The sequence below is a fragment of the Garra rufa genome, chromosome 9 (genome assembly GCF_049309525.1).
Source record: "Garra rufa chromosome 9, GarRuf1.0, whole genome shotgun sequence".
Taxonomy (NCBI): Eukaryota; Metazoa; Chordata; class Actinopteri; order Cypriniformes; family Cyprinidae; genus Garra; species Garra rufa.
In genome coordinates this window covers 25,836,108-25,849,216 of record NC_133369.1, presented here as the reverse complement: position 1 = coordinate 25,849,216, position 13,109 = coordinate 25,836,108, and the positions used below count along the sequence as shown (strand labels likewise).

At 36.6% G+C, this 13,109-nt stretch overlaps 2 protein-coding genes across 2 annotated transcripts; both read left to right on the top strand.

Moving 5' to 3' along the window:
• The first annotated feature begins 336 nt into the window (after nucleotides 1–336).
• Nucleotides 337–1,044, top strand: cnfn (cornifelin). Its single transcript, XM_073846588.1, has 3 exons — nucleotides 337–448; nucleotides 689–825; nucleotides 955–1,044. The coding sequence occupies exons 1-3, from the start codon at nucleotides 337–339 to the stop codon at nucleotides 1,042–1,044; spliced, it is 339 nt and encodes a 112-aa protein (XP_073702689.1).
• Nucleotides 1,045–4,012: 2,968 nt separating this feature from the next.
• On the top strand, nucleotides 4,013–7,435 carry tlr21 (toll-like receptor 21). Its single transcript, XM_073847345.1, has one exon. It carries the CDS (start codon nucleotides 4,105–4,107, stop codon nucleotides 7,069–7,071), a length of 2,967 nt encoding a protein of 988 aa, XP_073703446.1. The 5' UTR covers nucleotides 4,013–4,104; the 3' UTR covers nucleotides 7,072–7,435.
• The last annotated feature ends 5,674 nt before the right edge of the window (nucleotides 7,436–13,109 follow it).

Sequence of the window (13,109 nt, the reverse complement as noted above, 5' to 3'; positions counted from 1 at the left end):
CATGCTTGAGGTGATTTCCAAGTTCACGGAGATCTATCAGAAACAGAACATCATTCCTGAGGAAGTGAGACACATAAAGTAACAGGAAGCCTCTCCAAAGACACAGGTAAGAGAGAGAAGATCTTATTATTTTAATGGTTCTTAAAAATGACATTTATGTTATGTCCTAATTAATACTTATTTAACCAATTAAAATTTGGTAGCCTCTTTGATAGCCATCAAATGAAAAATACATTGTTATTCACAGCAGGACAATATCATTGTATTTTATAGAAACAAAAGTGTGGGTTGTAATTGTAGTTGTAATTGCAAATTAGTGTTTTTTTTTTATTAGTGATGTCATATCAAACAGAAGCAATGACTTCCCAGCCTCAAATGACTGTAACCAGCTACACTGTCTCTCACTGGAGCTCTGATGTCTGTGACTGCTGTGATGACTGTGGAATCTGTGAGTGTGATTGAAGCAGGGAGATTCATTTATGAATGCAAATTCATTTAGCTTAAGCTAATGTAATTGTAATAGTGATTATAAGTGGAGTAAATTCTTAAAGGGATAGTTCACTATACAGGTTTGGAATGACATGAGGGTGAGTAAATTCTAATGAACTATCCCTTTATTCAATTTGTTGAAACTTACAAACATTACATTGTAAAATACTGGGAATTTTGACACTGGTTTATTCCTCAGGTCTGTGTGGGGCATTTATTCCTTGCATTTTGGGATGTAAGGTGGCACAGGATAATGGTGACAGCTGCTGTTTGCCCTTTCTGCCTGGAGCAATGATTGCATTGAGAACCAGCATCCGTGACAGATATCGTATTAATGTAGGCCATGCAATAAAAATCCTTTTCAGTGTTGATTATTGCTTGTTTCTGCTCTTGATATAGTCCATTATTACATAACATAACTGTCAGAGACTAACACTGCATGAATGGCTTGTGTATTTTTTTTAGGGATCTGTCTGTGATGACTGGGTGATTATGACCTGCTGTCCTTTCTGTGGACTCTGTCAGATGGCTCGAGAACAGAAAGCGAGAGGCTAATTTGAAAAGAAAATGAAGAGGAGAGAATGGCTCATTTCAGAAATGCCTGGATAGCAGCAATTGTTTTTGTCGTTTTCTGTTTTGTTTTTAGAATATTCAAAAATATTAATGGTTTATGCGATACTTAAACTGTATGAATGTCATGCTGCATGAAATCAAAAACTCAATGTTAGTTATATATTAAATTGTTACACCTTTTATTAAATCATATTACTAACAGGTTTTACGTTATGAATAATCTCCTAATTTGCTTCATTTTAAAGGAGAAGTTCACTTCCAGAACAAAAAATCCCAGATAATATTACCCCCTTGTTATCCAAGATGTCGTAAAAATTATGTTTTTTGAGGAAACATTTCAGGATTTCTCTCCATATAGTGGACTTCTATGGTGCCTGTGAGTTTGAACTTCCAAAATGCAGTTTGATGATGATATGATGATGATTATTATACATATATTTGTTTAAAGGTGAAATCAGATGTTTATTTTCCACAAGTTGGTATATTTCTTTAGGGTCTTCATTAAATGTCTGCAACATACTTTGGTTAAAATTCATCAATAGTCGTGTAAAACAACCCCTTTTTTTACCTTATAAAAAACAGCGAGCTGTTTCGGTGCATGGCTCTTTAAATGATAATGAGCTACTGTTGACCCCACCCCTCTCTTCTGTTTTTTGTGTTTTTGTTGACGCATTACATCTAACTACAAAACACATGCATTGCTTATGAGACATTGCTGTGGCTACAGCTACTCGAGCACAGAGAAAATGGTGGACAGAGTACAACTGACTGATGGCGGAAATATGCTAAAACAAGTCTGTCAGTGGTTGTGGGTGGGGCCTGAGCATTATGATGTCATACTATGACATCATACAGCTTAGAAAATCAAAACAACTTAATTATTAAGACTGTTTAGGTTTTTTGGGAAATAAAAAAAGGTGAATGGATTTTTATCATTGTCCACACACTGCTACGACACATTTATATCCAAACATCAAGTAAAAGTGAATTTTGCATCCAATGTCTCCTTTAAAGAAAATATTCAAAATTTTGTAGTGAATCAAAACAAATGGATTAGACATTGTGGCCCTTTGTCTGATTTTATCTCTGGCTTGAAGCTTTTTTGGTTCCTCTTTCTATTCCTGTGAAGGGAATGCCCTGTTTGAAAAAGAGAGAACGCCGATGATAGTCTTGCAAAATTGTCAGGAACGATTTCATGAAGGTAAGCTACTGAATCACATTACTATTTAAGAGACCATTTTTAAGCAAAGGAGTCAATGTAATGAAATGAATTCATTCCTATATTCAGGCAATATAGGTTTTCTCACTGGTTTCATAGTAGTGAGCCTGAAATTATTCTCGAGACATATAGCTCTCTGTCTATTTTGTTCACAGTGAAAAGTTATTTGCCTTTATTTGTAACTGAATGTCAGTATTGTGAACAAACGGAGAATGCGAAAAAAGAGAAACCTGACTTTTCCTGCATTTCCATGTAAACCTACAAAGTGTTTAAATATCTACTATGGTCTTATAGCTTCACTTCATTTTTATATACTTCTTTACATTTTTAAGGAAGTTGATGTAAAAGGGAAAAGGGTCTGAGAAGTGGGAAATTGTCAGTTGAGAACACATTAGAGAAGTTTGTTTCTGAGTAATGTAATTGTAGGATGTTTTTGTATTTACCATTTAATAATAAATGAATAAAGCATCCATAACATGTTCTTGCTGTATTTGTTACATTTAAGCAGAACAAAGTTTGAATAGCAGCATTATGGATTCATATAAAGTTTACACCCCCTTTCAGAATCTGCTAAATGTTTAATATTTTACCAAAATAAGAGGGTAAACAAAATGCATGTTATTGTTTGTTTAGTACTGACCTGAATAGGATATTTCACATAGAACATGTTTACATATAGTCCACAAGAGAAAATAATAGTTGAATATATAAAAATGACCCCATTCAAAAGTTTACATCCCCTTGATTCTTAATACTGTATTGTTACCTGAATGATCCACATCTGTGTTTTTTGTTTAGTGATAGTTGTTCATGAGTCCTTTGTTTGTCCTGAACAGTTAAACTGCCCGCTGTTCTTCCTTCAGATCCCATAAATTCTTTGGCTTTCCAGCATTTTTGTGTATTTGATCCCTTTCCAACAATGACTGTATGATTTTAGCTTTTCATATGCAACTATTACAGAAGGTTCAGATGCTCACTGATGCTCCAGAAGGAAAAACTATGGATTAAAGAGGGGAGGTGAAAACAGGATTGTTACTGTTGTGACATTTATTTTTATTTAGCCTACATATCATATTTCTTTCATTTAGTATTGCCCTTGAGAGGCTACAGAAGGCAGTTACATGTTTCCCAGAAGACAAAATAAGTTAAATTTACCCTGATATTCAAATTCAAGGCTCTTAATGCATGGTTTTTCCTACCGGAGCAACAGTGAGCTTTTGAACCTTCTTTTATAGTTTCATATGAGTCCCTCAGTGTGAAAATATGGATGTCTAAGTCATACAGTCAGTGTTGGAAAGGGTTTAAATACACAAAAAATGTGGAAAACCAAAGAATTTGTGGGACCTAAAGGTTTTTTCTGAAGAACAGCAGGCAGTTTAACTGTTCAGGTCAAACAAGGAAATCATGAACAACTATCATCAAAAAAAAAAAAAAAAAACAACAACAAAAAAAAAAAAACAGATGTGGATCATTCAGGTAACAGCATTATTAACAGTTATTATTAAGAGGATTTTCTCTTGTGGACTGTATGTTAACATGTTTTATCTAAAATATCTTATTCAGGTTAGTACTAAATAAACAATAACATGCATTTTGTAAGATTCCTCTTATTTTTGTCAAATAATTAACCTTATGCAGATTCTGAAAAGGGGATGTAAACTTTTGACCTCAGTTGTATAATAACCATTTATTTAAACTGATTATAACCTTCTCCTTTTTTTCTAGCAGCTATTAGGTGCTCATACTGAGTGAAGAGCCTCGTGGTGTTGGACTTTGATGAAGTCAATCAATGGGACTTACAATTAAAAGTGGAATTAAAAAATATGGCAGATTCTGCATGTCGTGAACTGATCGTAAATGCAGTATTCATCTGCCTCCTTAAGCTTGCCTTCAGCTACAGTTTCAGGAGTTGCATAGAGATCCCTGAATCTAACCATACAATCTTTAGATGTATTAAATGTCATGAAACAGACATATCTACAATTGTGGGTGACGTATTTTCCACTGCAACAAACCTTACAGTTTCTCGCAATAACATTACATACATTGAAGGCCAAGTGTTCCTTCATCTGCCCAGCCTGACTTCTCTGGTACTAGATGATAACCATATTGTTAAGATCCACAAAGATGCTTTTAATGACTTGCAAAAACTTAAGATTTTGAATCTGTCCTGCAATCACATATCATATCTCCACCATGATGTCTTCAATGACCTACATAACCTTACAGAGCTGCTCCTGGGAAACAATAATCTCACCAATATCAATATGTTCTTGTTTTCCAACTTGACAAACCTCAAGAATCTTGACCTACGCAGGAACCACCTGAATAACTTTTCAGCTTTGGTTGAATGCATAACCAACCTGTCTAGCTTGGTACAACTGGACCTTTCTTTTAACAATCTAACCACTCTGAATCACTCCAGCTGTCTGCCAAACTCGCTTGTCAAACTCTATCTCAGTGATAATAAACTAAAAACACTGGGATGTGACAAGTCTTTTCTAAAGTATGTGAAAGTGCTAGATTTATCAGACAACACATTACTGTCATCCAAGTCTTTTCAGGGTCTGAATCTGAAGAATATAAAGTACCTGCGCTTGCGCTTTACCAGTGTCTCTGCTAGCAAACTTCTAAAGTATACCAACATACAACCAAGGTACGTCGACTTCTCTGGTTTGAAACTGAAGGATCGTGCACTGACTTCACTGTGCTTTCATCTGCAAGGTCATCAAATACCTAAAATGATACTCCAGAGCAATTACATAAAAGTTATAAACAAAAACACGTTTTGTAATTGCTCCAGTATCACTGATGTAATGGACCTCTCTCGGAACGAGATGAAATCAACAGGCTGCTTGCAGTTTTTGCACTGTCAAAACCAACTGAAAACTCTCAAGATCGAACATAACCATCTGACTAGGCTAAGGCCCTGCAATACATCTACACAGCTTGACAGCATGAAAAACCTGAGCTATCGATACAATCGTATTCTAGAGGTTAGTGGTTATGCGTTCAGCAATACACCGAAATTAACAAAACTCCAGCTAAACATAAACATAATTGCTTATTTGGACCATAAAGCCCTAAGGGGACTCAAAGATCTTGTCACACTTCGTCTCGACAACAATCTTTTGTCTGATATCTACTGTGACACCTTTGAAGATCTTACCAGCCTGGAAACTCTCAACCTGCGCAACAACCAATTATCTGTGATTTTCGACTATGTCTTTCAAAATCTATCAAATCTACTTATTTTAGATTTGGGAGGGAACAAGATCACGCAGCTGAGGCCGCATGCATTGGATGGGCTGCAACGCTTGGCTAATCTGTATTTGGATAGAAATCGCCTGAAAGAGATTGACGGCACGCTCGTTGGGAAACTTCATAGCACCCTGCAGGTGTTGGATTTACAGGCTAACCACATCCTGTATTTTACAGAACACACATACTCGCCATTTATAAATATGTCGGGGCTTCGTGATCTGAAACTTGATGGACAGGAACCAAATGGCATCAACTTGTTGCCACGTGCATTTTTCCGTGGTCTAACTTCTCTGAAAAGTCTTTACCTCACTAACAACCATATCATTGGATTCGGTGCTGAAACGTTCGATGACCTGAAAAGCTTGGAGTTCTTAACTCTGGACAACTCATGTGTTGGGATCGCCCAGCTCAAACCTGGTATTTTCAAAAACCTTCGAAAATTAAAGATATTATCCACTGAGAACATGGGCATTAAATCATTTTCTGAAGAGATATTTGGAAATCTCACAGGACTAAAACAACTGCATCTCAACCGCAATGCCATGATGACTTTAGACATTAGTTTACTGGAAAAGCTGACCAATCTTACATATGTTGACATACGCAGCTGTCCTCTCAGTTGTAACTGCCAGAATAGTGACCTACAAAACTGGACCATAGGCAGTGAGAGACTCCAGTTTCCTTATCTTTTCAATATTACATGCCAAGACCAACCAGGCTTATATTTTCACAACTTCTTAACTAATGTGTGTTATTTGGACATAGCACTCTACCTCTTTTCCTCAACGTTCACGTTCACAATCTTACTAAGCTTGATACCACTTCTCTACGTCAGACTTTACTGGAAATTTAAGTATGGATACTATGTGTTTCGATCATGGTTTGGAGAACAATGGCGTCGTTTAAAGGACCAGGAGGAGAAATACAAGTACGACGCCTTCATTTCCTACAACTCAGCAGATGAAGACTGGGTAATGGAACAACTGCTGCCGAACCTTGAGGGTTCTTCATTTCAGCTCTGCCTCCACCACAGAGATTTCGAGCTGGGCCGCGATATTGTCGACAACATCGTGGCTGCTGTATACGGCAGTCGCAAAACGATCTGTGTGGTTAGTCAAAGCTTCCTTCGCAGCGAATGGTGCTCACTGGAGATCCAGTTGGCCAGCTATCGCCTCTTTCAAGAAATGCAGGATGTGCTTTTGCTGGTCTTTCTGGAGCCTATCTCTGAACGCCAAATGTCCACTTATCACCGTATGAGAAAGGTCATGCTCAAAAAGACTTATTTGCAGTGGCCTGGGTCAAACTGCTCTGATCCAGACAGTGCAAAAGAACTGTTCTGGAATCAGTTAAAGAGAGCACTAAGGAGCAGCAACACTGGAAGCCAAGAGGAGCAGAAGATCTTCAAGGAGCAGAAGGAGCAGAATGATCAGAAAAGACATGACAAAGAGGAAGCTGACCAGGAGGAAAGAGAATATTTTGTGAATCAGACACCAGTAGATGATGAAGTATATTACCTGATGCCCTGATTACACTGCCATATAATACCAAAGTTAATCTGTACAATTTGAGAACAAATTGAATGAATTTCAATAAATGTAAATTAAAAGGCTGTAAATTCTGCACGTTTGCAAACATGTACAAAATAATATTGGACAAGATATATATGCACCGGAAGCAGTTTTGAATTTTATTAAGTGTTTGTGGCACAAATGTATAAATAAAAATAAATAAATATATACATACATAGAATTTCAACAAATAAAGTAGCTGTGATTTCTTTACCTTCCCAGTTGAATTTTTACATTTCAGTTTAAGATATTTTACCAAATATAAAACGTAAATTGTGAAATCAGTTTGATGTAAGAATTGTTTTAATTCTGTACTGCTTTATTAAAGAATGGCAAAAAATTATATGCACTTTTTTTTTTACAGAATACTGAACTTAAAAAGTCCAATCAATATATATAGAAGAAATCTGACTAAATAAATTTAAATGAAAAGGCTGTACATTTTGCATGCTTGCAAACATGTACAAAATAATAATGGAAAAGATACAAATGCACCGGAAGCCATTTTGAATTTTTGTTAAGCATTTGTGGTACAAATATAATAATAAAAATAAATAAATAAATAAATAAATATATACCTACGTAGAAATTCAACAGATAAAGTAGCTGTGCTTTCTTTACCTTCACAAGAGTATCACACAGATGAATTTTTACATTTCAGTTTACTACAAGATATTTTACCAAATATAAAACGTAAATTGTGAAATCAGTTTGATGTAAGAATTTTAATTCTGTACTGCTTTATTAAAGAATGCCACAAAAACATATGCATCCTTTTTTTTTTACAGAATACTGAACTTCCAGTCAAAGTCCAGTCAAGATATATAGAAGAAATCTAAATAAATTAAAAATAATAATAATAATAATAATACTCAACTAAATAACTAAACAAGCAGCATCCTTGCAAATAAACATTTACCATATTAATTCAGGAGAATAAAAGATAACTAATGTGTGGTGCTTTTAATATTTGTGTGAAGTGATTTGTTTTCAAGTTTCATTCACTTGTATTACCTGTGTTAACGGTATATACACATACACTACAGAAATCATGACTGTACATAATTTGAGCACAAAGAACTCTCAAATTCAAATCTTATGTAGTGGTGATGGTCTTTCAAAAAAAATATATATATATATAATTGTTACTCATATATATCACTCATACAAAGACAATCTTGGCAAAGAGCTTTAATCGTGACACACAGCTTTGCTAAAGGTAAAGGGGAGGGTAAAATACCCTATCTGGTGTGTTTGTCCTGGGACAGTGAGTCATGCCAAAAGAGTCTGACCTGTGCTGGACGTTAGATGGATGTGGACACCGAAAAAAAGGCTTGTACTGAAAGCCTTCCGAGAGGTAGGATGCTGAGAATGAGAAGGGAGCCCATCTTTCTCTTTCATCCTGGACGTGTTGCTGATGGGACCAGAATCTGGATCCTCCAAAAGATGCTTCTTGTGGTTTTTGTTTTCTGCTCTCATATATGTGATGTGAATTGAAATCAAGATCGTTGTCTTCCCTCCACTGTTGAGAGATTTTGGAGAGATCCAAGTCTACATTTGTCCAACTTTCCCCTCTGCTCAGTGACTGCTGCTGGGAATAGGAGTTTACTGGATGATCAACCCAGGTGGGACTTCTGAGTACAGGGACGGGATGCTGGGTAAAGGTCTGTTCCTGGTTGAAGAGCGGTCTGCTGTGATGATGCTGAGCTCTGAAGCTATCCTGAGACAACCTAGCTGCCCTCCATTGGTCAAACTGCAAAGACTAACCAAGCAACTTTACATGTAAACGAGACATTCAGTCCTGAACTGCAAGCTGTTAAAAATGTTGAATCTCTGTAATAGTCTACTTCACAACAAATTTGCTATTATTTGTGAGCTTAGACCAGTCATACGGGTAATTTTTTTGAAATTGAAAGCTGAATAAATAAGCTTTCCATTGATATGGTTTGTTAGCTATTTGAAAATCTATTTGAATCTGTTAGCTAATCAACTATTTGAAAATCTGGAATCTGAGGGTGCAAAAAAATCAAGTTTTAAATATTTACAGTAGAAAATTTACAAAACATCTTCATGGAACATCATCTTTACTTAATATTGTAATGATTTTTGGCATTAAAAAAATTATAATTTTGACACATACAATGTATTTTTGGCTATTTCTACACATTTAAGTAGGGCTGTCGCGATAACCGCAATATCGCAATACCGCGCTATTGACGTGCATAACCGCAGAGGAATGCAACAACCGCAGCAACCGCGATATTTGCCTGTTTTCTTTTTTCCTAAGGATTTGCCCTTCTCACTTAATGCCTGTGCGCTGAATATTAAATTAGTAATAAGTTAGTAATGATAACATAATGTATTTATTATGAGGCTCAGTAGATATGCACTTAACATGCCTACACAGACAGCGAATGAGAGAGAGATCGACTGAGCTTGTGCGATTACCTGCGTCTGTCTTTCAGATCCAGTCATGTATGTATGTGAAACTAGCTTGTCATGTCCAAGGAAAGTGAAATCTCTGTCTTAACATCGGTGCTCTGCTGGTCAGCTGAGCCTTTAAAAGTGGCTTTTAAAGTTAAAATGATTTTAACATCGTGTTTCATTACGTCTCTCTTAATAAATAAATAAGCGTATAAAAAATATAAATAAGCGTTTTTGAACGTATAGTTGAATGAACGGATTAAAGACTTACTCAGAGATAGTCTCTTGCCTCCATCTTGTGGCGTAACAATGAAACTGCACTGACTGACAGCTCGCCTAAAACATGCAGGTGAAATACTGACAGAAAGTCTCTCGTCCAGTCAGACTCGAGGGTGCGCGCTAACTGTTATATATACACACACGAAGATTTCAGATGCAAAGCCTCTAAGTATGTCTGACATTTTTCTTCAAAATTTGCATTTCTTACTGGCTAGGTTTCTATGTAAGTACTGTTTACTTCACTTCATATATCAACGCGATTTGGTTTCGGTTTATTGATTTCTGAATATGACCTTACATTGTAACAGCCTACACACAATTATATGGCGGTAATACCGCATACCGCGCTACTGAGCCACTCAAAATTACCGCAAGGGAAATTCCTTAACCGCGACAGCCCTACATTTAAGCATTCTACTTAAGACTGGTTTTGTGGTCCAGGGTCACATTTGGATTTGAATTCTTTACTTTGTTACTTACCAAGTCTGTGTGTGACTGTTGTGGATCTTTAAGCGAGAATAGAGTGGATGAGGTCTTCCAATCTTGTATCCTATGTTTCTTGGCGAAAGCTTCTCTTTCCAAATCTTGTTTAACTTCTTGTGCTAAGTAGTCTTGCTGCATGGCACTGTCTAGGATGCAGAAAGGTAATTTAAAGCATCCATAATGTACACAACTATTCAATGATTTGAATAACCTTGTAAATAATTAGTATTTAGCATGAAATTAATTTTAAATTTCAAAATTAAAATTAATTTTGTTGTTTCTGGAGTGCATTACTTAAAAAATGGGTGATACAATTGTCCTGATACCATAATACAGTTGAAATCAAAATTATTCAACCCCCCAAAACTGCAGTACTTTACAAATACAAGCTTTTCTGATTGTAATTGTATCTACAACAGTTTACTGGCATGTTAAAAGTGATAATGTCAAAATATAATGTAATGTTTTTGAGTTTTATAATTTTGTAATAAAATTTTTACTGCTATGTCATAATTATTCAACCCCTATTCAACATTGCTGTTTTTTAGTCACTTATTTGTATGGAAGGGAACAAAATTGTCTTAAAACACAATTAAACCTTTAGAAACTCTATTAGAAAACAGAATTAGCTTGAGCTGTTAGACACACAAACAGTTCCCATGCTTGTGCTGAAGTTTGAGTAGCCAACAGATATCCCTCAATAAAGCTATAAAGAAGCTACAGAGAGGAAATAATTTTACTAAGGAAGTCTAAGGTTATATGAAGTTTTCCAAGACATTAAAAGTTCCTAGAGACACAGATGGCAGCCTTATTCCTTAGGTTAAATGTGATGTACCAGAAAACCTTTGAGTATGTTAAACAAAAAAATATAAAATGTTTGATCAGAGCAACTGAGGAAAAACCTGCAATGTACAGCCAAAGACTTGCAAGATGACCCAAATCAAGGTGGAAAAACAATTTAGTACAGATGTCTGATGCAAAAAAGGAAAAACTTATGAGAAGAGGAACATCATCTCCATCGTCAAACATGGAGGTGGATCATGTGATGCCATCAATTGTGATGCCTTTGGTGCAAAGACTGAAGCTAATGATCAATGTACTTTTCTGCAGGATAATCATCCCAAAGTATACATCCAAATCTACTTATTTTGGTTCAGGGATCAGTCATAGAATGTTCTTGAGTGGCCTGTCCAGTCTGTAGATTTAATTCTCATTGAAAATATTTAGCTGAATTTGAAGAAAGCAGTGGCAAAGTGAAAACCAAAGATTATCAGTGATCTGAAAGCTTTTTGAGTTGAGGAATGAGCCAAGATTGCAGTAGAGAGGTGACAGAAGCTTGGCACTTCCAAGCAGCGTTTATTGGTGGTTTTAAAGAATTAAAGATTCTGCACCAAATTTGACTTTTGGGGGGTTGAACGTTTAGAGCCAATTTGATCAACTAACATTCTCAGAATTACTCAAATGTGTATTAAAAACTTTCTCCAATTGTGTATTGATGCCTTGGTTGAATTATTTTCACAAAATTTTGTTCTCTGCAGCGAAATGTCTTGCAGGTCAAGGGGGTTGAATATTTTCGATTGCAGCTGTAAATAAAAAAAAGTACCTGTCCATATCTCCTTGTTGCTTCTGTAGCACCTATCCTCATTCTCCACTGCATGGCTAAAACGTGAACAATTTTCATCTCTCTGTCCTGAGCTGAGCTGAGAAGCCATTTGATTCCCATTCAAGAAGGACTGTAGCCTGTGCAGGTTGTGCTCTAAATAGAAACTGTGTCTTTTTTGTAAAGTCTGTTGTAGTGTCTCTCTACATTCGTCCAGTAGGGGGCGTCGACGGCTTGGCACACGGAGCTCTGAACTCTGACACAAACGTTTGGCGAGCCTTTTCACTGCTTCCCTACATGACAGTGACATTTCCTCTCCTTGCTTAACATTGTCTCCTATTTGAGCAGCCCCAGAGTTCAGATCAGATAAAGAGGTTAACGTATGCTGATTTTCGAACACTTGCGTAACTTCCATGTTCGGGAATCCCACTGTTGTAGAGCTTTTCTCAAATCTCTGAATATTCATAAAACCATTTTCTTGGCTTCCTCCATCATGAGACTCGAGATTGCCTGTTTGTGAGTTATTCTTATCAGTTTCATCTGGAGTGAAGCATAACTGATGATCCGGTTCATTTTCAGAGGATGACAAAACCAAAAGTTCAGTTTCTCTTGGGAGGCTACTCTGACTATCTTGTCTTGTTTTGCTATTAGGATCTTCCTTTCTGGTGTTGGCACTTTTGCCATGCTTCCCATCTTCTCTAGATGGTCCCATAGATAAAACAACTCCTCTATTAATCTGAAAACCACTTGTGTTTTTTTCACCAGGCTCTTTTCTTGAACTTCTCTTCCTCTTAACTTGTGGCGGCATATTATTTTCTGATTCCTGGAGTGGTTCCTGTACTTCATCGAGACTGCAGTCCAGGTCTGAATCAGGTACCGAGGGAGGCAGCGGTGATGCAATGTGCACCGTAGGATGTTTTCCTAGCTCATTTCTCTGCTTATCTCTCATTATTTGCTCACTCACAAGCCTCTCAATATCTATAGACCTAATCTCATAGCTGAAAGGGCCTCGGATGGAGGTAAGACGTCCTTCAGTCATGATGCTTGGCTTCTGGGGAATGAATGGTTTAGCGAATGCCCTCTGTTTTCTAGAACAAGCCGGTGGATGAAGTGCTTTCTCAGTGCTTTCTCTTCTGCTGTGCTGAGAAGATGGATGGTACCTGTTTCTCTCCAGACCTCGAATCTGATTCCTTTCCTTTCTTGTTTTAAG

What these genes read in the sequence shown, in the direction of transcription:
- cnfn (XM_073846588.1), top strand. Translation starts at nt 337, where the DNA reads ATGTCATATCAAACAGAAGCAATGACTTCCCAGCCTCAAATGACTGTA. An exon ending in CTGTGATGACTGTGGAATCT is followed by an intron (nt 449 to 688) that starts GTGAGTGTGATT and finishes TTTATTCCTCAG; the next exon opens with GTCTGTGTGGGGCATTTATT. An exon ending in GTGACAGATATCGTATTAAT is followed by an intron (nt 826 to 954) that starts GTAGGCCATGCA and finishes TATTTTTTTTAG; the next exon opens with GGATCTGTCTGTGATGACTG.
- tlr21 (XM_073847345.1), top strand. Translation starts at nt 4,105, where the DNA reads ATGGCAGATTCTGCATGTCGTGAACTGATCGTAAATGCAGTATTCATC.